Below are 22,870 nucleotides of genomic sequence, written 5' to 3'. Positions count from 1 at the left end.
TGATTTCAGTGTTTTCTGACAGCAGTGTGAGGCAGTGTATAGATCTGATACTCAGTTTGTGACATTCTTATCAATCTAGATTTCTGATTTGTCTAATTCTGCAGCAGATTTGACTTGAGAGTATCAGAGTTTAAAACTGAAATGAAAATTCACTCTGCTATTTTAATAGGTATATACCTTCATTTGTGTTCTGGTTTTGATTTAGTGTCGTTAATGTTTTGCACATGAGTTGGATAGCGCATATTTCATATCTAATGTGGAGACATTGATGATTCCATTAAAAATGATGGCTACTTGAATTACTGATAGTGTTATGTTTGAATAATGTAGTCCATAATTTATATTCTCATTTTTACTTTAGCATTTGAAAGCTGAATGCTGCTGCTGCAACTCAGATTGGCATTTCAGTTTTACAGCTTTAGGGTTTCTCTTTTGTTGTTGCAGAGCTAATGGAGGATTCTTCATTTTAAGCTCACAAACTCAACCAAAATGTAGGACCTGATCTCATGAAGAAGAAATAGTATTTTTTTTCTTTAGCTTCTCCTACTAGTACTATTTAGATCTTTAACCTTAGTAAGAACTAGACATGGAATTTGGGCGTTGGTCCACAGAACTGGCACATGGCTTCTTATTAATGTTCAAAGGCTAAAAATCTGAAGCCATTTTGAACTCGGAACCCATCATGTATTTATTTCCCTCTCTAATTTGCAGAAAACTAGTTGTGAAAACAGCCCGAGGGACCTGATATTTTTCCATCCCAGCTGCTCCAGCTGAACTACAGCTGCAAAAAAAATCTAAGTATTGTTTCTATAAACTGTTGAGTGTATTTTATAACACAATAATTCCCACAAAATCAGTAACTGCAGTTAATGACCGGTTTGTTAAAGCATTAACTGCACTCAGCTGGGAATGACCAATTTCTCTGGAATGGCTATATAAGAACTAAGGATAATTCAGTAACACTTTCAAATAATTATTTAGTTAATTAATGGTAAATTCTTGTGGAAATCCTATCAAAGTACTCATGACCCCCACATTTAATATCCAATGAGTTCATTATGATTCATGTTTTATTGCCATAAATACCAGAAGAATGCATAATGACTAGGCCATTATTTTCCAGGGCTGCCCTTACTGCTTAGGCCATTTGGCTGTTCCACCTTCAGTCATAAAAAGCTTGATGCTCAAAACTACTAGCATTTGTAGGCCACAACTTTCTGGTACCCCACCAAAACTTTGGTGATTTTTATGAACATGTTTGGCACAGATCTGTTTGGTTTTTTTTTCTTTTCTTTCCCTTGCTTTTTCTAGTTAGGGGAATAATTGATGCCTACTGTACCAACTCATAAGGAAGTCTTTCTTGCAGTGTCTGCTTTTTCATGTGTGGCCTTCAGTAGTGGTCAGAAATAGCAGAAAAGGTATCGCTTCCATGCTTTAGAAAGCTGTTCGCCAGCAAGGTGCTGGGCAGGGTTTGAAATTTTTACAGCCAAGTCTCTAAACAATGATTGACTTAGGGCTTTATTTATTAGCATTCAGATGAGTGTAAAATAACAAAAAAAAAAAAAAAGCAAGCTTGGTACTGGCATATTCAAGTAATAGTCAGTAGCTGCCAGTTTATATTTTTGGGAGTGCAGTCCCTGTGTAAAAGGATGGCAGCTGGCTTGGTTGTTTTTCAAAGAGTCTGTCACTTCTTACCCTTTTATACAGTATTCAGCCTGCAAGATGATGCTTAGCGTTTAAAATGCTGTAGCTGTTGAATCTATATTTTCTTCCTAACCTTTGACAAATCAGTTATGCATGGTTTCCAGTCAACTTTCCAAAAGGCTGTACGTTTCCTAATTGAGCATGAGATTAACAATTGCATTAAATCATGCTGGCTGTGCTTAGAAACAACCATCTCCTCTTGATTTTCCTGAAGCATTTGATTCTTTGGATCATGAGTTGCCGCTGTTTTGCATGAGAACTGAAAAAAGACAGGAGGTTCTGCATTTTCTCTACCAAAGTGTTTCCATAGGGAAGGTGGCACAGTGAGACTTCCAGAGATCAGCCTGAAATTTGTTCCTTTCTGGGAAATTAAAATGAAATGAAACTTAAAATGCATACACCATTAAACACTTAAAAGCTAGTTTAGTTGCACACTGGTTTCTTTTAGTGTTAGTTCTGTGGTTTATTTTCATCTTCAAGTTAGTAGAATTCAGGGTTTTTTTTTCTCTGTTTACTCACAATCGAAAAATACTTCCTTGCTGAGCCTGTGCAATAAGTGCCTGTGACTTAAATGCTCTAAACCCCCTTCTCTGTTCCCTGCGTTGACAGTAGGACAGGGGAATTCGGGGCAAATGGGTCAGTTAACTGCACAGCAAGAAGGAATTTAAATTCAGCTCTTCTTCTGAAACTATAGCTGTCTTTGCCTTTTGTGTGTCATGAAATCTGCCTTACGGAACATACTTAGGGAGAATGATTTAAGTGCCAGTCGTTAAAAAAACAACTCTTTAAGAGTTTATTCAGATAAAATAAATTGATTTGAATTCTAGATATTCTTCACACTTTGGGTTGAGTAACTAGGTATTTTTGATTATTTTTGGTAGTTTAGAAACCGAGGCAGTGCTGTCATTCAGCAAGAACAACCCAAGGTGTTCTTCAGGCATCAGAAAGGTTATTGTGATAGGCGGGGACTCTTGAAAAAAGGGGAGAGAAAATTATGCAAAGCGTGTCTTTTCAAAAAACAGAAGGCCTTTGCTGCTATAGTAGGATCTTTTATTTGAAATTAAGCTACCAGTATTGCCAAACACCAGGAAACTGTTGTTGCTACCAAATGTAAGACTGTATCTTAGCTGATGCTTTGTCTTGGCACAAATGAAGCTTGCAAAAATAAGGAGGAAAAAAAAACCTTGAAGGACAGATATAAAGTAGCATCAGTGCTGTGGACTGCCTGCCAGTTCATACCTGCTGAAGGTCTGGTCCAACTTCACTCTTGTTTTTCCTGTTGCTATTCTGGGGAGGCAACTTTCCTCCTTTTTATACTGGTTTACCTTTTACTTCACATAGTGTTTCCTGCATTATCCAGCAAAGTGTGATTGTAATTTGAGTCTTAAATTTGAGTCTTGATATTTGAGCCTTTATAAATAGAGGCATGGAAAGAAGTGTTAAGAGCAGTGTAAACAGCTCTTTTTTCCTAGCCCTGTGAAATTTAAAGGCATAATTTACTCTTTAAATTTTTATATTTGCTTAGGAGAAGCCTTTAGCTCTATGGGAAGGTTTTTGATGTAATTGTTGGATTTACAATGTCACTACAAGCGAATAGGTAGGTAAGATGACCAGTCACAAGAGAAGCACGAATGATAAACGCTTCATTTTGTTTGCTTAAAACAGTGTGTATGCTTTAGCAACTATAGTACTGTCTGTGCTTTTATTTTAATACTAGCCCGAGTAACCTTCAGTTTTGGGTATTATACTCTTTCCAGCTGTTAAGTGTGTGGAAGGTTGTGATACAAGTCATGTTTTTTCAAACAGGTAAGAATCCAGAAGGATCTGAAAGGTCAGCTATGTTTTTAGGTTTGGCATGGGAAAGAATACTTCACTGTTGTATGGCAACTGCCAGGAGGGTTTAATGGGTCTTTTTTGGTAATTCAATTTTGAAAAAAAGGCACGAATGTGCATTCTCAGGATAAAGGCATCATATCCTTGCTGCTGAAAGGAAATTCCAGCTCCCAATGATGTATGCAGAAGAAAAATTTAACTGTGTTCGATGCTGTTTGAGGTCTTGAGGCTTTGCCAAAGTGTTAAACAGATATGTTCTAACTTAGCTTAAATAGAAGTGGGAGACAGGATATTTCTGATCAGTTGTATAAGAACTGTGAATACGTTGTGAGTTGGTGATGTTATTACATCCTGATCTAACTAATATAAACATTCAGATGAGTGTTTTATCCCATATACAGCCAATACCCTGCTAATGTAGGGCTAGAGGAGAGCTCGGTCCAGATTTCGGTGATCAAACACGTCTGTGTTGTTCTTAAACATTTGAACGTTTGTCTAAGTTGGGTTTATAGAACCTTTCAGTTAAATACTTCGCAGCCTACTCACGTTAACTGCTCCAGTTTTTCCTGAGAATCTTTTTCTCTTTGGTAAGTATTAATGTGAAAATATACTATTGTCTTTGAAATGTATGAAACACAAAAGGCACCCACAGGATAATATTACCATTTAGGATAATAAAACAATCAGTATGTGATTTGCTTGAAAGGCACTGGATTCCTTCTACAACGCTTTTTAATGCTAGTTCTTATTTTTCCCTCTGGCATTGATGCATTCTTTATCATTTCACTTTGAGATAAGCTTGTTGTTTCAACAGGAATATCTACAGCTAAATTGGCATTACATTTGATATTTAATTTCCTAGCTGTAAACTGATAAAGGCTTTCTCTGGATGGCCTATCATTATTAAGTGTTCCTTTCACAAAACATATTCCTTGTAAAGTGGGGTTAAGGAAATGTTTTGAGGTGCTGGGGAGAGAGGCAGTAGCTAGCATTGCCTTTTTCCCCTCTTTGCACAAATACATGGTTCATTTGGATAGGGCAAGACCCTTTCCTTAATGTTGCATTTCTGATTTAAATTTACCCTCTATTAGCTAGGATTTTTGTGCTTTTTTTTGTTTTCCCCCTTCAAATGTTTACAATACCTAAAATACCAGGATTCTATTAATATGTATTTTTTTCTTCTTCTAGCAAACGAAAACTACAAACAAATAGCAATGTGTATTCTGTATCACATAAGCATGGATGATCACTTTAAATACATGTTTGCATACACTGACTGCATCCCACAGGTATGTGCTTTTATAGATGATGAGGTGGTAAGAGGCAGCTTTTGCTCAGTGATAGCAGAGCTCGCACTGACACCCACAGGTGAAAGTGGGAACAACCACAATGCTGCTGGGTCGGTACTGAACCACCTACTCGTCGGGCCGTCTGCCTGTTCTTGCTGTCTTTTAATGGTCCTGGGAAAAAGGATAGGTGACACGTTCTCTGTCGGTGCTGCTAACACTTGAGCTGCATCAATGAATTGGTAAAAATACGGGTAACCTGATGAATTTCTACAGAAGATCGGGAATGCTTGAAAGAGATTAGAGCTTGTGTACAGCAGGTCCTTAGGGAACTTCGTGGAAAGTATTTCCTTTACTGTTTTGGAAGGCATTCTTTTCTGATCCCATTGGGTATCAAAATTTCAACGTCTCCAGTGTTACAGGATATGAACTGGAAACCAGCCAAGCAGTGTTGCATTTCTACATGACAATTCCTTTTCCAACTGCAGGCATGTACAACAGGGGAGCCTTGAAGACTATAGAAGGCTCTTCACCGATCTTTCAGGTTACAGTTTGTTGCATAACTTTGTCTCTAGTCATAGTCTTTGATTCAAGCACAGACACAATATCATGGGGTTTTGGGACTTGTTTTTGGGTTTTCTGTGTATATTTTTTTTTGTGTGTTTTGTTTGTTGTATTTTGTTGTTGGTTTTGTTTTTTTGTTGTTTTTTTTTTTTTTTTTGACAAGTACCAAATCCTCTCTTACTGATCTTTTTCTCAGTCCTGATGAGGCTGGAGTTGAGTAAGCCTGTGTTGCATAAGTGTAAAAGTGCTCTGGTAACTTTTTCAGAATTGCACCATGATACCTTCTTTCCTGCCAAACATGTTTTTACCATCAAATACATCCAGAATGGGAAGTTGCCATGGAAAGTTTTCAGAATGTTTCTGGTCATTATCTCATGACAAAAATGGTGGTTTTTCCAAATACAGGAGAATTTTAGAGAATAGAGAGGGGAGAACTGGTGGGAATAACTAATGTATCTTACAAAATGGTCTTGTAAACATCCTGCTGACTGCTTTTTCTGCCACGAACCAACTGTATGTTAAGGCATTTGCATGATATAAGGGACCTGCTTTGTTCTGAGCAGTTACTGGCCAAACCAGAATTCATGCACTGTGTTTCAGGGCTCGCTTATGACGTGCTTTCAGGGAATCTTGGCATGGCTCTTGGATCCCCAGTGCCAAATGTGAAGAGCTGTGGAAACTTCAGTGGTATCATGCTCTGAGCTGTGGTGAACATTGTTGTTCTGATAGGCAGTGACTGCTCAAAGTAGTGCTTATGGAGCTGTATCCAAAGAGTAGTGGAGCAGGAACAAGTCTGCAGCCTTTGTTGGACTGTGGCTAAAACTACAAAATTCGAAGGCTACCCATGGATATTGATGCTTCAGTGATCAATGTAATTATTCCCAGATCACAGCTGCCGACTGTTCAAAAAGGACAAACTGGACAGCCAGAGCTTAAATTTTATTAATGAATGTTTGAAATCAGGATAGTTATTAAGGAAGACAGAGGTAGAAGAAAACACGGGGAAGTGAATAAGGCATCAAGATTAAAAAACGACCTTTTTTTAAAAGGGCTGCCTGCCACCTGATTCTGCCCTGGAAAACCAAATTCTCTCTTTCAATAGTAGTATGTGCCCTTCTGTGCATTTGTTTCCTTTTGAGGAAAGGTGTACATCTAAACTGCCAAATACTCAGCAATGAATGTTTAGCTGTTGTAGAAAGTGATTGGAAAATCAGTCCCCTGTTGTCATTTTGAAAGCCGAAGTGCTTGACAAGGGCTTGCGCGTGCTGTCCCAGGTAAACATCCTTGTGGATGGCAGGAGTTAGTGGGTGCTATTCTAGTAACAGTTAAAAGTGAGTATTAACAGTTCATTCTTGTTTAGACCTCAGCAATGCGTGTTTTGTTTAAATAGGTGCAAATGCCATCCAGATGCTTATAAAAGCCTTTATTGGTAATAACCTGGCCAATCAAAGGGCATGGTTAGGCAATGATGTCATGGTGATATTTAATATTTTACCGCAGAGCAGCGTGCAAGGTTCTCCGCAGCTACCCACATGTTTTCCACCACGGTTGTCCTGTTTGGCCCCTCTTTGATCTATAAGCTTCTTTTCAGCTTAATGCTGGTAAACGTCCTCTCTTGACAGCACCCTTTGCTCCTGTCCGCCATTATCTGCTGAAGTTCAGAAACCAGAGCATCACTTCAAACAGCAGAGTTAGGGAGTAGCCGGTCAGGAGAGATTCCTGAGGCATGCAGTTCTGGCATAATCATTCAAAGATGTTTGAGCTGGGCTTGGGGAGGGGGTTGGATGGAGGTGTATGTGAACGGAGAGCTGTGGGGGTTGGCCTCTGGTCACTGGTAAATAAGTGAAGGCAGGTGCCAGAGAGTCTAGACACAGTGATTTCAGTCCTGGTCTGTGGTATCTGATACTCAATATGGGACTTGTCTGATTGAACACTACTGCCTCTTCATTGCACATGCTGCAGTCTTTTTACTGCCTTCCTGTTAAATCAGTAAAAGATGACAATGGACATAGTAAAAGCAGAACAAATTTAATTTTAATATTTCCTATTTGGCAGCAATTACTCTTCCTTTTGAAGTGGCACAAGAAGCAATCAAATTAAATGAAGACATAATGGGAAACATGGAGCTCGTACGAAACTATTATTTTAAAATCTGAACGGCTTTAATTGAAACTGGATATATTTTTTTTTTTTATAGAGAAGTAGTTCAGTAATTAACAGTGTAATCCCATCTTGTTAAACATCTAATTTCCACAGATTTTGTATTGTGTAAGTAATGAGAATGTTTCCCTTCAAATTATTTGAAGGGTTTTAAAAATCTGTTTTTAAAGGTTTTGTAACAGAAGAGTTGCAGGGGGTGATTTTTGAATGCTCATGTTCCGCTTGTTAAGCGGCAACTTTCTTCTCTGGTTAATTCACTCTTATGTGACTGTCAAGCTTACAGATTTAATAAACTAGGGATTTTATAAGTTCTTAAAACAACCTAGGGAAACCTGATTCTAACTTTTTAAGACAGGGAGGAAGAAATCAGTGATAGCTTTTAAATTAGTGCATGAAAGACCCAGAAATAGAGATGAATAACTATGTTGTAACCTAAATATGTTGGGGTTTGTGGGGGGGAGTTTTTTAAATTTTTTTGGGGGGGTCCATTTGGAATGACAGCCTGCTGTCTGGTAACAGATGAATGTACAGAATTGCTCTAGTAAAATACTCTGGAGTGAAATTCCTGCAATCCTATTGTTCCTTCTTTCCCCTGCTCTGAATGGGTTGTTTACGCACTTTCTCTAGTGTTTAATGCATTACAAACTGTTCCACCAGGGGGCAAGCACACAAGTGTTTAATGATTAGTTGTTGCTTTCTTCTCCCCCTACCCCTTTTCGACACAAACTGAGCTATGTTTTTTTGTATCTTACATCCCGTTTATCTTTAGGTTCAGTTGTTTATACTTCCAGTAATCTCAGTCGTGTCACCACCCCGCTTTGCATAGTAATCTTGACGTGTCTTATGAACTGAGCAGGTTTTAGGAGCAAATAGGGTGATGACCTGCAGCCCCTCAATGAGGAAACCATGCGACATGTCTGCCATGGTTAGAAACAGAGAAAAAGAAACGGGTGTATTTGAGTCATGTTCGTGCATTCAGTATGCCATTTCAAAAAGTGTTCATGTTGAACAAAATGAGACTAGATGGATAGCCTGTGATGTAATGGACAACACAGGCGCCAGGTGTATAAAATGATGGCAATCCATAGGTTATTTGCCTAAGAAATCATTTGGGAATTCACTGACATTTACTGAATAGTTGGAACAGCATTACAGGCGATTGTCTACTTACGTTAGCCCAGGTTGGTCTGTCCTGTTACCAAAAGAATAGGACTGGATTGAGACGTCTTTGGTATATGGAAGTGTTCAGCTCTAGCAGTGGAACGTGCAAAGATAAAGAACATTGTTGCAGATACACCACAGTTGATTTACCTATCAACAGAGTAATCTCAAAGCAAGAGTAGTAGAATTATTCTGCAATTAACTATCTGCTTACAGAGTCATAATTTTATTAAACAAGGTCCTAATCTGACTTTCTGTGGAACTAAGTTGGTTTTTTTTCTATACTAAATCTACCTAAACTTTCAAAACAAATTTATCTATTCTGGAAAAATAAAAAAATCCAGTGGTAGCAATAAAATGTAACTAACCCAAGTTACTTTAAGGTGATGAGTGACTGCCATTTTTGGCACTTTATAAGCATTGTTATCCTCAAATAATGGAACCATACATCTTGTGCCCTTGACCTTTATAACTTTACTGTGCCTGTGGAAATGCTGAATATTAATTTAAAAAAAAAAAGCTACTGTAATTGACATAACATTGCTCTTCTAATGCTTTGGAAAGATTAATGACTTAAGTGTGTTTGTGTTGGCAGCTAATGAAGATGCTTTTTGAATGTCCTGATGAGCGAGTTGACCTGGAACTTATTTCTTTCTGTATTAACCTTGCTGCTAACAAAAGAAATGTACAACTTATCTGTGAAGGTAAGCATACGGAAATTTTACTGTTTTCTTAGAGATGACGACACTTTATATTTTTTTTATATACTTACGTAGATAAATTAAGTACATTTGAGTTATTTATACATTTATATATGGATATGTATTTTAAAAAAATAAAATGTACCTGTCTGGGTGATGTTTGCAAGCAAATGGCCATGTCCTCCCCAAAATTGGTCTTGGTGGCAGGAGCAACACTGAATAGCCACATATGCCCACATCTTTCATATGTTCATGTAGTTCTGTAAAATACGCTGACGACGTTATTGTGGGAAGTATGGCTGTATGGAGAGTACAAGATTTTGATCTAGCTAATGCCTAAATCCATCTTCAGCTAAATGGTGTTTCACCTGCCAGTACCAAATTAATAGCACAGTAATGTTGTTTGGTTGCATTGTTCCATTCATTTTTTTTCAATTGAGCATCTTTTTGGGTTCTAGTATTTTGTTACATGGTATAGATGGGTTCTGCAATTTGTTCAGTAGCTCTCTAGATTGCTTTTAAAGTTTCATTATTTTCATACTAGCAGTTTTAAGTGGAACATTATTATTCGGTAGCTTTAATTTTCACTTGTGCTCAAAATTTTCACTATTAACTACTGCAATAAATTACTGGACTTTAAAGGGATAATTGCAATCAATGGATTCTATGGCCAGTGATTCCACTTTAAAATTCTGTGCGTAGCTCTGTAGAAGGGGGAGCGGGGCGATCCAATTTTATATTAAAGCTAGAAATGAAATTCAAGCTAGTAGCACTTATTAGATAGGCAAGGTGATCTTTTGGAAACATAATTGTAACAGTGGGACTTGCCCTGTGCAATCAAGTACTTCAGATCTGTGTGTGTCTGTTACGTGTTATTCCCAGACAATGATCTACATGACTGGTAAATAATCTTTTAAAACCATAACAATGTAATTATTCCATGAAGAGGGAAGAGAAGTCTCTGAGCTAGTACCAACAGCTGTGCTGCATCTCCACTAACTGCACTTGGTGATAGGATAATGGTTTGGATCTAGAACCTTTCTTGGTCTGAAAACAACTAAGCACACCTGAAGCATTTAATTATCTGACTTTTTAACTGTCCCACCAGTACATATGGTCATAGTAGTTGTAGAGAAGCTGTAGAATTTGTACAGAGCAGGTCTTTTCTTTTCAACTTAAACTTGGAAGAAGAAATCGTTCCTGTCTAGATTCTTCACTTTTTCCTTTTAAACTTTTAAAGGTTAAAGCTGTTTTTTGTGTGTGCATGTTGTTGTGTTTTTGATCAGCCAGTACTTTCCTCATTTTTTTTTATTTGGAGGATTTCCTAAGTGTTTGTTTCTTTTCAGGAACTGGTTTGAAAATGCTAATGAAGCGGGCTTTGAAATTTAAGGACCCATTGTTAATGAAGATGATCAGGAATATTTCACAACATGATGGGCCAACTAAAAGCCTGTTTATTGTAAGTACTATCTGTTTTCTAATATGATCTTCCTACTGGAAAAGACTGGCTTTGGAGAACTGCTATGTTTTATCTTTACAGAGTGTCCAGTTTAAGTTTTCTTGGCTGTCATGGGTTGATTTATGTTTTGTTTTATAAGGCTGTGTCAGTTGGTAGATGGATAAGTCCTTGTTCCAAAACAAACACACAAAAACAAGCAAACAAAAAAACCCCACCCAACTGCTGGGGTGCACATCATAACAATTAACAGTTATCCTAAATCTCTGCTTTTAGAGCTAGAGGGCAAAATTAAGTGGTTTTTTTTTCACTGTGCCAAGAGTTTTAGTATAAGTGGATATTAAAGTTTTGAATACTTAATATTCAGTTAACCATGTAAAGCTGCCCTTTCAAAAGAAGGGGGGGAAACACAACAACTTAATTGTGGAAATTTTAAACGTACTGTTAAAATGTGGATTGAATATCAAATTGTCTTAAAGCAGTATGGAATTAGTAAGTAGAATCCATGATTCCCCTCTTCATGTCCCCAGAAAATCTTGTAGTTATTTCTTAAAATCTTCAGGAAGAGAACTCCATTACTGTCACTAACACAGTATGGTGTTCGCTATCTTCTTTCACGTATTTTCTAACAGCTTTCTCAAACTGTGTGTGTTTGGAACATCTGAACAAATGATCTACATCTCTTGAAAGTGAAAGAATGGAGAGGAAGAATGCTGATATGTTTTCTTGGATTGTTCTTCAACTGAAATTGAAACTGCCTTATTAGCCCTTATTTCAGGAGAAAAGTCTCGTTAGCTTTCTTTTGAGAACTAGTTTTGATTTGACCAAGTTGTAAATTCTTCAGAACCCCAGATTATTCACCTGTAATGTTTGTTGCTGTATTTTCTCAGGATTATGTTGGTGATTTAGCAGCTCAAATATCAAATTATGAAGAAGAGGAATTTGTGATTGAATGCCTGGGAACACTTGCAAATTTGACCTTACCAGATCTGGACTGGGAACTTGTGCTGAAAGAGTACAAGCTGGTTCCATACCTCAAGGATAAACTAAAACCAGGTCTGTACAAAGGTTGATTAGTCCTTAGAGTAGTCTCTTGAAGAATACTTAGAGTGCTCTTTCAGAGCAGAGTCTGTTTACCTTTATAATTTGTGGTTGTTGGGGGAAACATAACACTAAAGAACAGAATCATGTCTACAAATAAATATACAGCTGCCACAAGGTTACGAATCTCTAAGAGGTAATACTTTCTGCCTTCTGACTTACCAGGTTCTGCAGAAGATGACCTTGTTTTAGAAGTGGTGATAATGATTGGAACAGTTTCTATGGATGACTCTTGTGCTGCTCTGCTGGCTAAATCTGGAATCATTCCTGCGCTCATTGAGCTTCTAAATGGTATATTGCCGTGTTTGAGTTTAGGTCTTGTTTTCTGGAGAATTTTAGTTGACGTAGCTGTGCTGTAACTGAATGCACCATTCATTTTCTCTTGCAAGGCAGTGGTAGGTGTTTTGTAAATGAAAGGAGGAGAAATAACGCCATTATTGATAGAGAGATACTGACTAGTGGTCTAATAGATCTGATTTTTCCACTCCTCCACAACTCTTGCTGCAATCTGTGGTCTTTCTGCTTGACTGGAGCAGGGAAGAAAACATTTTTGTCTTGTCGGGAGATGAAATCTCACACATACCACTGAACTGTCTAGCTGACATGTAAGAGCTGGGCTTTCTGTAAGCTTCAAGAGCTTCTAGTTGTGAGATCTGAAATTGTGGTGTTTTTTTTTCCCTTGCAGCTCAGCAGGAAGATGATGAGTTTGTCTGCCAGATCATCTATGTATTTTATCAGATGGTCTTCCACCAAGCCACCAGAGATGTCATTATCAAGGAAACCCGTATCTTTTTAAAGATGAAACATCTAGAATTACAGCACTTAATTTGCTATCACTGACGTTTGGCCTATATTTCTCTTGCATAAACTTCCTGATCTCAGAGGTTTCTTTGTAAATGGTTTATCTCAGTTGAAGAGAAAATCCAAGCAGCCTAGGCGTGGAGAGGGACTGCAAGATTAATAGTAAAGATTAAAAGTTACTGTGCTTTGAAACAGGGAGGGTAGTAGGAGGGAGATCACTGGACCAGATGTCCCATTAGTTCCTATACAATCTGAATTACTGTATGAATTTGTTTTGCAAATCATAGTCAAAACCATAGTCCATAGAAACACTCGCATAGAGCACAGACAAACTTCTTGCAGTGCACTATTATATATGTATGTTGCATAGTCTGAAGTTGTGTGTATTAAAATACTTTTCTCATAACAGTCTAGACAACATAAATAATGCCTGCTCTGTATTTTTTGTCCACCTAATTGTTCTTTGAATTTTGTTCGGCATAAGTCTCCCATCTTCTTCCCACTGTGGAGACTTTGATTTCTGTTCCTGGCTTTCTTCTTTCTCATTTTTTCACCTGTCTGTTGATGACTGAGTCTGTCCAGTTTCCTCATGTCACTCATCTGTTCAATTTTTTTTGTATGGTACTTATGACTCTTACTCAGTCTTTACCACTTATTCTTTCAATTACTGCTGAAGTTGAGCTCATTCAGATGATCCAAAAACTGTGGAAAGAGGCAATAGCTGTCTTTGTGGGCCTTAACTGAATGTTAGATTTTCTTGAAACATAAAGAATAGGTTGAATGGAGCCCTTGTAGGGGTAGCAGATTAGTGATTACTTTGATAACAATACAAGGACTACTTCTTAATGCCCCTTTTCCTTTAAGCTCTGTGGAATATCTGAGAAGCCATTTGGGATGTTGTTCTTTGGCTCCTGTTTGGACTCCTAGGTAGCTAGCTTTTTGAGACAATTACATTGGAAACCTTTTTTTTAAAACAAGAAAACTCCCTAAAAATTACAAAACTAACAAACAGTCTCAAAAGATTAAATTATTCCACAGAATCTATGCCTTTTGCACTAATGTTAGGTGCATGGATTTCCTGTAACAGATCAGAATGTATTTTCTTTGTTGGGGCATGTAATTTTTCTTCAGCAATTTTGAAGACTATTTTGGTATCTTAAAATGTGATTTAAAAAAAAAAAAAAAAAAAGAAAGTGGTTGGGGGAAGGCTGCTGAACTTCACATGTGATGGAAAATTCCTGACTAGGAAAATTTGCAGTTGGAAGAACCCAAGGCTGTGAAAAAAATAGCTTTTATCCTTAACAGTTTATTTTCAGAGGCTCCAGCATATCTTATAGACCTGATGCATGATAAAAATGCTGAGATTTGCAAAGTTTGTGACAACACTCTGGATATTATAGCGGTAGGTCTGATTTTTTTTATCATCTGTCCTTCAAGAACTTCTTTACATGAGATAATTCTAAAATAACTAAGTAACTTGCAAACTGAGACTATTTTTCATGTGCAACTTTCTAATCACATAGGTAAAAGATCAGTTTTCATGAGACAATGACAATCATTAATCTAGGCTGTATACCAGAATTCCAAAAAGTGCATATATACTTTGAAAATTCATACCAGTTAGCCTGACACTACAGACACTTTTTTAAAGAGTGCTTTTGTACATAAATAAATTAATCACATTACGTAAGTATGTCAAGCTTTCATTATTTCTTAGTCCTCCAAATAAATGGCTCTTGTTACCCAGCGGCTTTTATTCAGCTTTTCTACGTTGCCTGATGCCAGTATTTGTTTCAAAAAGAAAACATGGGCAGTGATCCTGAAGCTGGTTGTTTTCTGCTGGGGGAACAGTCAGTATAATATTGAACTTTTTAATATTGTCCTCAAGTCTCGGATAGGTTTCCTTTAGCTGAATGACTTAGTTTGTCCAACTATCCATTGATCACAATAAAATTTTTGGGACAGTTGTTTTGTATTAAACTGCTAACTTGGAAAAACAAGGAAGAATAATAAATTGTGAAGTGCTACTGCTTTATCAGCTCTTATAGCATGTATAGAATGTATGATCTGCTGGGGATCCTTGACTCTAGAAGCGTTAATATTTTCTAGGGTGTTTGAAGTAAAGACATTGTGAAACTGATTCCACTTAAAAGTTACATTTCGTTGTTAAAATTCCTCCGGGCCTGTTTAACTGACTTCTATTGACAAAAAGAAATTTCAGCATTTTGTAGTGTCTTAGGATTGTACAGACTGTACATCCTTTTGGATGTAGAGTAGCTATCATGAAATTAACTCTTATAGCCAAAAAGAACTTAACTATGAGTCAAGAGTAGTGTCTTTGACTACCTTAGTGCTTTTCCTATCACCTACTTAGTTTCTTCTTTAGTTGAATTACACATATTGCAGCTTGTTCTCTGAAAGGTTTAATATAGTTTAATACACTGCACAATACTATAGTCTGTTCTTTTTCTGTTATACTCATTAGTAATGCCTTCTAATTTAATATTCATCTTAAAAAAAGAAGTAAAATGACATAACATTTTCTGTGTTGGAATTCTTTTTATCTGGCTCTGTTTTTGCTTCGTGAAGGTATGGAATGAAAATTGTGCTCCATTAGTTAGTGGCAGAGTTGCTGTTGACATTCATTAAGGGCAAGTTTTCAACTAAGATGAATTTGCACTTAGTACTTATTTATGATGGGCATTATGCTTACCAAGATCAGTTATTTCCAGGGACATCTCCAGTGGAAACAGTAGAAAGATTTTTATCTTCTGGGTGAGGCAGGACAATCTGAGTGCTTCCAGTGCTTGTTTTATCTTGGGGCCGGTGCAGTTTCCAAGTGTCTCAGGCGCTGATTTGTTCATATGGGGGAGCTTTACAACATGGTACATGGTAGTATCTAGTTACTGAAAAATTATGTTAATAATATTATTAAGCAACATTTATAGAATCTAGAAGAATAAATACATTAAGGCATAGCTTCATATTCAATATTAACATCTGAGTAAAATGTTCTGCCTAAGAAGAGGTAATCTTTATGCTAGCCATGAGTAAATGAAGAGTGCTATGATAATGGATGGAAAAGGCTTCTCAGCTTGCAGAAAGCACTGGACAGGACTTCTAGGGCCTTGAGGAAGAATAAAGGGAGGAAATGATGTGGTACTGCTGTTACTGGGGGTAGGGAAGAACATATCAAGCACATACTGAGAGTAGGTTGTGTGGTGGTAAATATTTTTTTGGACCAGTGCCACACTTAGAATGGTGTTTACTGGTAAGTTAGGAGAGTTCCCTTTCTGAGAAGGTCTTTTTTGCTTTATTATCTAGCTGTTGGGTTATAAGTTGCATAAACCATAACTAACACCATGCCCCATGGGGAACAGCAAGCACAATATGCCCTCTTTTCTGGAAGACACAAGAGAACCACTGATTGCTTTCTCAGCAATGTTGTAAGCTGGTTGCACTTTGTCTCCCAGTACCAAAAATCACAGGCAAAAAAGGCAACACATTCTAGATGGTGATGGGAAAAAATAGGAAACAGTAAGTTATCAGAACCTCAGATCTTGATAGGTGTTTTGCCGTTCAGCTCACAGGATACGGTAAAGCAGCCTGTAAACACTGAGGTGTTTGGTTGTGTGGCAGTTTTACACACCAGTGCCTTCTGAGGTGTCTGAACAGACATAGCCTCTAAGATTGGTGAAACTTCTTATCTGTGCTAAATCCATAACAAGAAAAAACTGAAGTTTTCAGTCTTGTTTTTCCATACATGCTGACAGGATTAGTTCCTCTGATGATGGAAATCAGAAACTAAATGTTGGAGAACAGAGATTTGAAAGTAATTTCTTCTCAGGGAGATAAATGCTTCTTTCACTCATCAATAAGCTCTATATAGCGTGATTGAAATAACACTGAAGAAAATCAGATGCCTTATAAGCCTTAGGGGAGATCCACTTTCTGTAGTAAAGTAATTGTCACAGAAATTATGGAAATGTTACACTAGTGATGATTTGTTTAATATAGCTTGGCTGGACTCTGCCATTGATGAACTGAAACAGATGTGCTGCTTTAGCATAGTATGTACAGGGAAGTCTCAGCTTTGCGCTGGTAGATGCAAGATATCCCTTTTGTCAAAAAGGAAGTTGCATTGATAATTTAGGAATGCTTCAGTCTCGTGTCATGTGCCAAGTCTTGACACCAAGCAGCTAGTTTCGTGTACTTGTACACCTAAACTGGGACAGGTCTCATGGCTCAGCTGGAAGCCTGGACTCAACAGCTGATGTAGGAGTCTCAAGCAAATGAAGCTCCCTTTTCCTCTGCCTCAGAAGCCTGGACACCTGCAAGTCAAAGCTTGTGGAAAGAAATGTCTGCTTACTCGAGATGGTTTTACTCTGTTCACCTTGGACAACATTATCAAGAGCTGAGGGGGTTATTAATCTCTCAGGTTTCTCATTCTTTTTCTGCTCCTAGCTGAGTCTTATTGCAGTTAAATGATTTTCCTCATTTAATCAAAGGATATTTAATTAACCATAACCAGATCCTCGGACTGTGTAGTCTGAGCCTTCCCCCCCCCCCGCCCCCGACTATTTCCCCCCATTTTCCTATTCAGTGTTTTTATAACTTTGAATCCAGGCCTGCTGCACCATCTTGTTTCTCTTATGATCAAGAGTGGATCCTTATGGTTCCTGCAGAAGTAAAACATCTTCTAGATAGCTACAGCATTGTCCATGTGATTTAGGAACAGCCTCATGCCTAAGGTGTTTTTCCCGCTCTCGTTCTTTGCCCCAAGTATTTGTAATGAATGCCAAATAACGTTTGCCTCCTATGGAAAGCTGTGTTAGTGAATGGCTTGCATCTTTCCATGTTAGCTAAGTGCCCTGACACAAATCCTCCATGCTGGGAATGCTGGAATTTCACATAAGAAGCAGGAATGTGCTGTGAACCCTCAGTGCTCTGGGATTTGGGGCCAGCTGTGCGAGATGTTGGCCAGCTCTCTTAGAATCAAGGAAGAGCAGACCACAGGGATTTGGTGTGGGCTTTATTTGAATAGGCAGCGTACTCTGAAAATAGATAACCTTTGACTCCAGCTTGGTGTCCTCTTTCCATGGAGAGTGCTGAAGTCACTCCAGGAAAAAAGGTTCTCCCTTCACTTGTCAAGACTCCCTCTTTCTGTGATGTCTCTTATTCTCCTGTTATCCTCTAACATTCAAGAATACAGAGAGGTGGGCAGGAGAGCAGCTAGGGTGTGGGGCTGCAGGCTGAACTGTTGACGTGTGTTTTCACTGATCAGCTTCTGCATTGTTAAATTTGCAGTCAGTCTGCTTTGGTGCTGGTAGCTTTCTGTGGCAAAGAGCATGCACCCAGCAGGAAAGGCTCTGCCTGGACTAGATGAATAAGCACACTGCAGGCAGCATTAGATAGGGCAGGCGTGTCCTGATTGGTTTTGTCTTCAAGTAAACCTGTCTTGAACAGATTTCCTTCTAGCATTGGTGCTTGCTCTTTGGAGTTGTAAGACTAGGAAGGTGAGCCAAACCACTGATCTCTTGTCACTTTTATAACAGCTTGCCAATGAGATACTTTATGTTCTTCCAAAGGAGGAAAAAAAAGTTTCTCTTCAGCTATTGACAATATAGGAACCCTATGGATGGTGTGCATTTTATGTAGGCACCTAAATTTAGGGAGTGTGGATATTTATTATTTTCTCTACCTTGCCATTAGTTTCCCATTATAGGTTTCTATTAGCTTCCCATCAGAATATATTTAGTGATGAACCTGATTGTGAAGAAGTGACTCTGGGTTGCACAGGTGTAAGAGGCAGAAGGAATTTTTGGCCTGTGAATGAATTGCCCCCCGGTGGTGCTTACCCTAAGGTAGGTGTCGTAGACACCTGCAGAAGGTGATCCGTAACATCTGTTTCTCTCCTTGGTTTATAGAGGCACATAGTTCAAATGACATACTCAACTTTCGGATAGCTAGACAAGATAAATCTTTTCTTTCTTAATAAATGGTTAATTTAACTTTTCATGTAAAGCGTCTGTTTTAGGGATGGTTAAATAATGAAGAATGTAACGTATCACCAGCTACAGCCTCGAACATAATGAGCATTCTACTTACTGTATAGCAGTTTTAGTTTAGTATGAGGAATCACATCAAATGAACCCTATTACAGACCCAATTAAAGGGCAACCACATTAAAGTGAAAAGGAAAATCTGTTTTTCATCAGCTGTGAGTGAACACAAAGCAGATCTGTGTAGCTCTATGTTATCCTATAGTGTGTTAATCAGATACAAGGTGTGACGGAAGCCAGTGACAAAGGGGACCCCTGATAGGGAACAGACACGCTCTGATAATAGGCCAGTTAACGCTTCATAATATTTCAATGGTTCAGTAGTAAACAAAGTTGGAAGTAGAACTTCAAAAAGGATGGCACATTCCTCACAGAGTTAAACCATACATCTTCTATGACACTTTTGGATTTATGGAAACCGAATGTTAAAAACAGTGATGTCAGGGAGCTCCAAAGAGAATAAAATCAACCTTCAGGATTCTTCCTTTTATGTTTCTGAACATGCAACACTGGGGGCGGGGGGAGCAGGGGGTTGGAGAATAGGCACGTTCTGTCCACCTTCTTCTCATTCCCCCACCCGCAGCTTTTCTAAGTAACCTGACATTTAAGAGGGACTGGAGGGCACAAAGCTGTTTGTATCTCCATGAAGTTTAGTTTTCTGGTTTCATTTTTGCAGGAATTCCTTAGTAAAGAAGGTGTGCTTCGTCTGTTTAAAAAACCAAAAACAAAACCCAACCAAAACCAAAAAAAAACCACACACACACAAAAAAAAAGTTTTTAATAGCTCAAAACATAATTACTGGAAGACTTGCTGTGTTTTAGGGAATTGTTTTGCTCTAAACTTCTTTAATTTGGTTTCTTTGTGCCTGTTGGCTGTAGTCCTGCATTTACAGCTTTTCTTCCATTCTGATGTTATTCCATTAATCATTTACCCAGTGGTGTTTCTGCACATTTCTGTGGAAAATCTACAGGCATATTCCTGGTCTAGCAGTACTTAAATGAACTTTTTTGTGCTGAGGTTATGTAAATTGCTCTAGATTATTGCAAATCATCCTTTTCTAGGATTGTTGCCAGAATGAAACTCTTGACAAAACTGATCATTGATCTGATTCTGTTCTTGTTGCTCATTCATAGTGAAACGCAAGTTACAAATGTAACAAAGCAGCCAAACTGCTTGAACGGATAATTTGTGATTTTTAAGTAATGTGCAAATATGCTTGATCTTATAGCTGCTAATTTGCTAATCAGTTGCTGATCCTGTTTTCCAAAATTTAGATGAATGATTGAGGTAAAATGGGAGGTTTAAGCCTCTTAAAATAGGATGGGAAACGTAGAATACATAGGAATATTCAGCCCTGTTGTCATTGTCTAAAGAAAAAAAAATCATTTAGGGTCTGAGAAATGTTAACTGATCTTTTTTAGGATATAAGAAGTTCATGTCTATTTGTGACAGACGTTCGGGCTGTTCAGACAGTGGTGTGGAATGAAGCAGCAATGTTGAGCAAGTGGGATTCATTTGGGATTGTAACTTTGGGAAGATTAAAGTGTTTTCAAAGTCCGTTTATGGTAAATGTGAATTAGGTGATTTAGCTGCTGGCCTTTCTGCTTTTGAGAACTTTTAAAGGTAAACAAGGTAAGGTAAAACGGATTCAGCTTTCCCACAGATTAGTCTAATTTGCTGTTTGTTAAATTTGTTTATTTTCCCCCACTTGTTTGCAATCATAATTTCTGGAAATAGTTTCCTTAAGACTGCAGTATGATTTCTGGCAGCTACAAGGTGTTTCTCTAAAGCTTGTAAGTAATTCACAACTGCTGGAGGCTGACATAATAGCCCACAGTTTAGCTCTGGCAGATGTAGCAAAGGAGATGTTTCCAAGATGCTGGTCAGACGTCGTCGTTGAAAGTCATGCCCTTTCCTTTTTTGTGGGTCATTTTATAAATCTCTGTGTTGAACTTGCTTTTTCCAGGGAAACTCTTGTTTTGCACTGTTATTTCTAGCCTTTTAATAAAGAGTGGAAGTGGGGGAAAAGATAAAGAGGCAGAAATAGCATGAGATATTCTTTGCCAAACAGTATGAAGCATAGGTGTGTTTTTGTTGTTTTTTTGGTGTTTGGGGTTTTTTTTTGTTGTTTTTTTGTCTTCCTCCCTCCCTAAGGTTGCTGCATTATTGTATGGCTGACAGAAACCTAGAATTTTGCTTGAGGCCACAAGGTGCCGAGAAAATTTATAGATCCCACAGGTGATACCTGCTCTGTGTATGGAAGTTATGCAGGAGACCAGGTTTTGAACAGGACCACTTATGTGCCAGGGTGGTGCAGAGGGGAATTAGAAAGGTCTAGTAATTAGTGTTGATCAGACGTGGAATCTGAGAAATTCAGAATAATGCCCGCAGACTGATGACAGTCCCAGATCTGCAGGTACTTGCATTCATGTCCCATCAAAAGGGAGTTTATGTTCTGCTTTAAGCCAAGAGAAACAGACTTGCCATTTCTCCAAGTAAAACGAAGTTTAAAAACCACTGCCATAGAATAAGAGTTTGTGGTTGCACAATGTGACATGATTCCCCATGAAATCTTGGATGCTCTAGATGCTCGTTAGCGATGTCAGAGAAGCCTCTGCCAGGATGACAAGGCCAGCTGGGTTTTGTATTATTGACCAGTCAGAAGGGTGGAAAAGGCACAGGGCAGAGAGTGTGTTACCTCTGTCAGGTTAATAGCAGTGAAGACAGGGTAGGTTGAATATTAGGTCAGTTTAAAAGCTCAAGTTCAGTCTATAGGGGTTTCAGAAGTTTAACCTGAGCTACTAAGCCAGCTTATTCTGTCTCTACTGCTATTTTTTGACCTCCAGTTATAGACAGATCTACTTTTGCATGTCTAGCTGGAGCAGTTGAAGAAATTACCACTTCTGCAGCCAAGGCATTGTTGCTAATTGTGTGAACACTCTTCATCCCCTTCAGGGCTAAGTAAAACAGATTTTAAAAACCTTAAACCACTCCAGCTAGATCTCCAAGGGAAGTCTGTCTAGATCATGTGTTAACCAATGTGAGAGTTAAGAAATTATTTTCAATTTTTCTCTGCTTTGTAGTTAGGTTAGAAGACAGTGAAGTGAGACCTCTTTCTCAAGGATGTTTCTTCCCACAAATAGAAACACTTTGGTTATGAATGTTATTCTTGTTCACAATTCTTTGATTAAAAATGTACTGACCATGGTGCATTATTTGTGAATCTTCCCAAATTGATAACATCTGCAGATTTCATACGTTGATGAGTTTCCTATAGTTAGCTGTGCCCTATCTTTCCAGTAATATTGAGAAACTGAGTATTATCACAGTCTGTGATCCCTCAGTGGTAATTAACAGCCCACACAGTCTGATCTGTTTAGAGGAGCCTTCTAAACAGTTGATTGCAGAGACTATAGGCTGTGTCATTTCCTTCTGATGCTCCTTTATATTGAATATGACATCACTTGAGTGCAATCAGGCTGTAATCCAGATTGAAATTTCATGCCTACATTTTGTTTCCATAGCGGCCAGAACCTATATCCTGTTTTTCCCAGCTTTCTGGAGAAGTTAATCTCAGATTTTAGTTTTGTATCTTGGATTCCCACATTATCTTTATTACAAATATTATGTACCATTTTTGTGGGTATTCAATACTAAACATAGAAAGCCATTATAAAATTTGGCAAAAGTTGAAAATTAAATCCTGTCTTATTGGAGCTTATGAAACAAAATAAGGATTTATTGGTTTTATCACAATCTTTTTTTTTTGTTGTATTTTCTAGTAAGTAGTTGTCCTAGTGAACGCTCGTCTGATGAGGATGTACAGAATATTTGGCCAATGTTAGTAATTATTTACTGAAATCCCCCTGAAAATTGACAGTAATTGGCTCTTCTTGATAAACCAAATGAGGAGACTGTGATGATGGAACTTCCTTGCTCAAAGCAGGATTTTTTGTCTGGATGGTGTAAAGTTACGAACCAATGAAGGGAAGATTGTACTGCTGCATCTACAAAAACAGAACAATGCCTAGTGCTTGCAA

The 22,870-nt window shown here is 38.0% G+C and overlaps 1 protein-coding gene across 2 annotated transcripts in view; it reads left to right on the top strand.

Moving 5' to 3' along the window:
* KIFAP3 (kinesin associated protein 3) overlaps positions 1–22,870 on the top strand; it is a 71,277-nt gene that overhangs the window by 24,061 nt on the left and 24,346 nt on the right. The window contains exons 11-18 of one of the 2 annotated variants that reach the window (XR_011049605.1): positions 4,726–4,826; positions 9,304–9,412; positions 10,756–10,868; positions 11,756–11,921; positions 12,132–12,257; positions 12,652–12,750; positions 14,084–14,169; positions 20,252–20,462. Coding sequence is in view for 1 of the 2 variants with exons in the window: in XM_068416993.1 (XP_068273094.1) it covers positions 4,726–4,826; positions 9,304–9,412; positions 10,756–10,868; positions 11,756–11,921; positions 12,132–12,257; positions 12,652–12,750; positions 14,084–14,169 (800 nt within the window). In the remaining variant the exon portion in view is untranslated. The remainder of the gene's footprint in view (positions 1–4,725; positions 4,827–9,303; positions 9,413–10,755; positions 10,869–11,755; positions 11,922–12,131; positions 12,258–12,651; positions 12,751–14,083; positions 14,170–20,251; positions 20,463–22,870) is intronic. The other variant, XM_068416993.1, reaches the window with a different exon arrangement.

The sequence above is a fragment of the Nyctibius grandis genome, chromosome 21 (assembly GCF_013368605.1).
Source record: "Nyctibius grandis isolate bNycGra1 chromosome 21, bNycGra1.pri, whole genome shotgun sequence".
Taxonomy (NCBI): Eukaryota; Metazoa; Chordata; class Aves; order Nyctibiiformes; family Nyctibiidae; genus Nyctibius; species Nyctibius grandis.
This window is presented reverse-complemented; position numbering and strand designations above follow the sequence as displayed.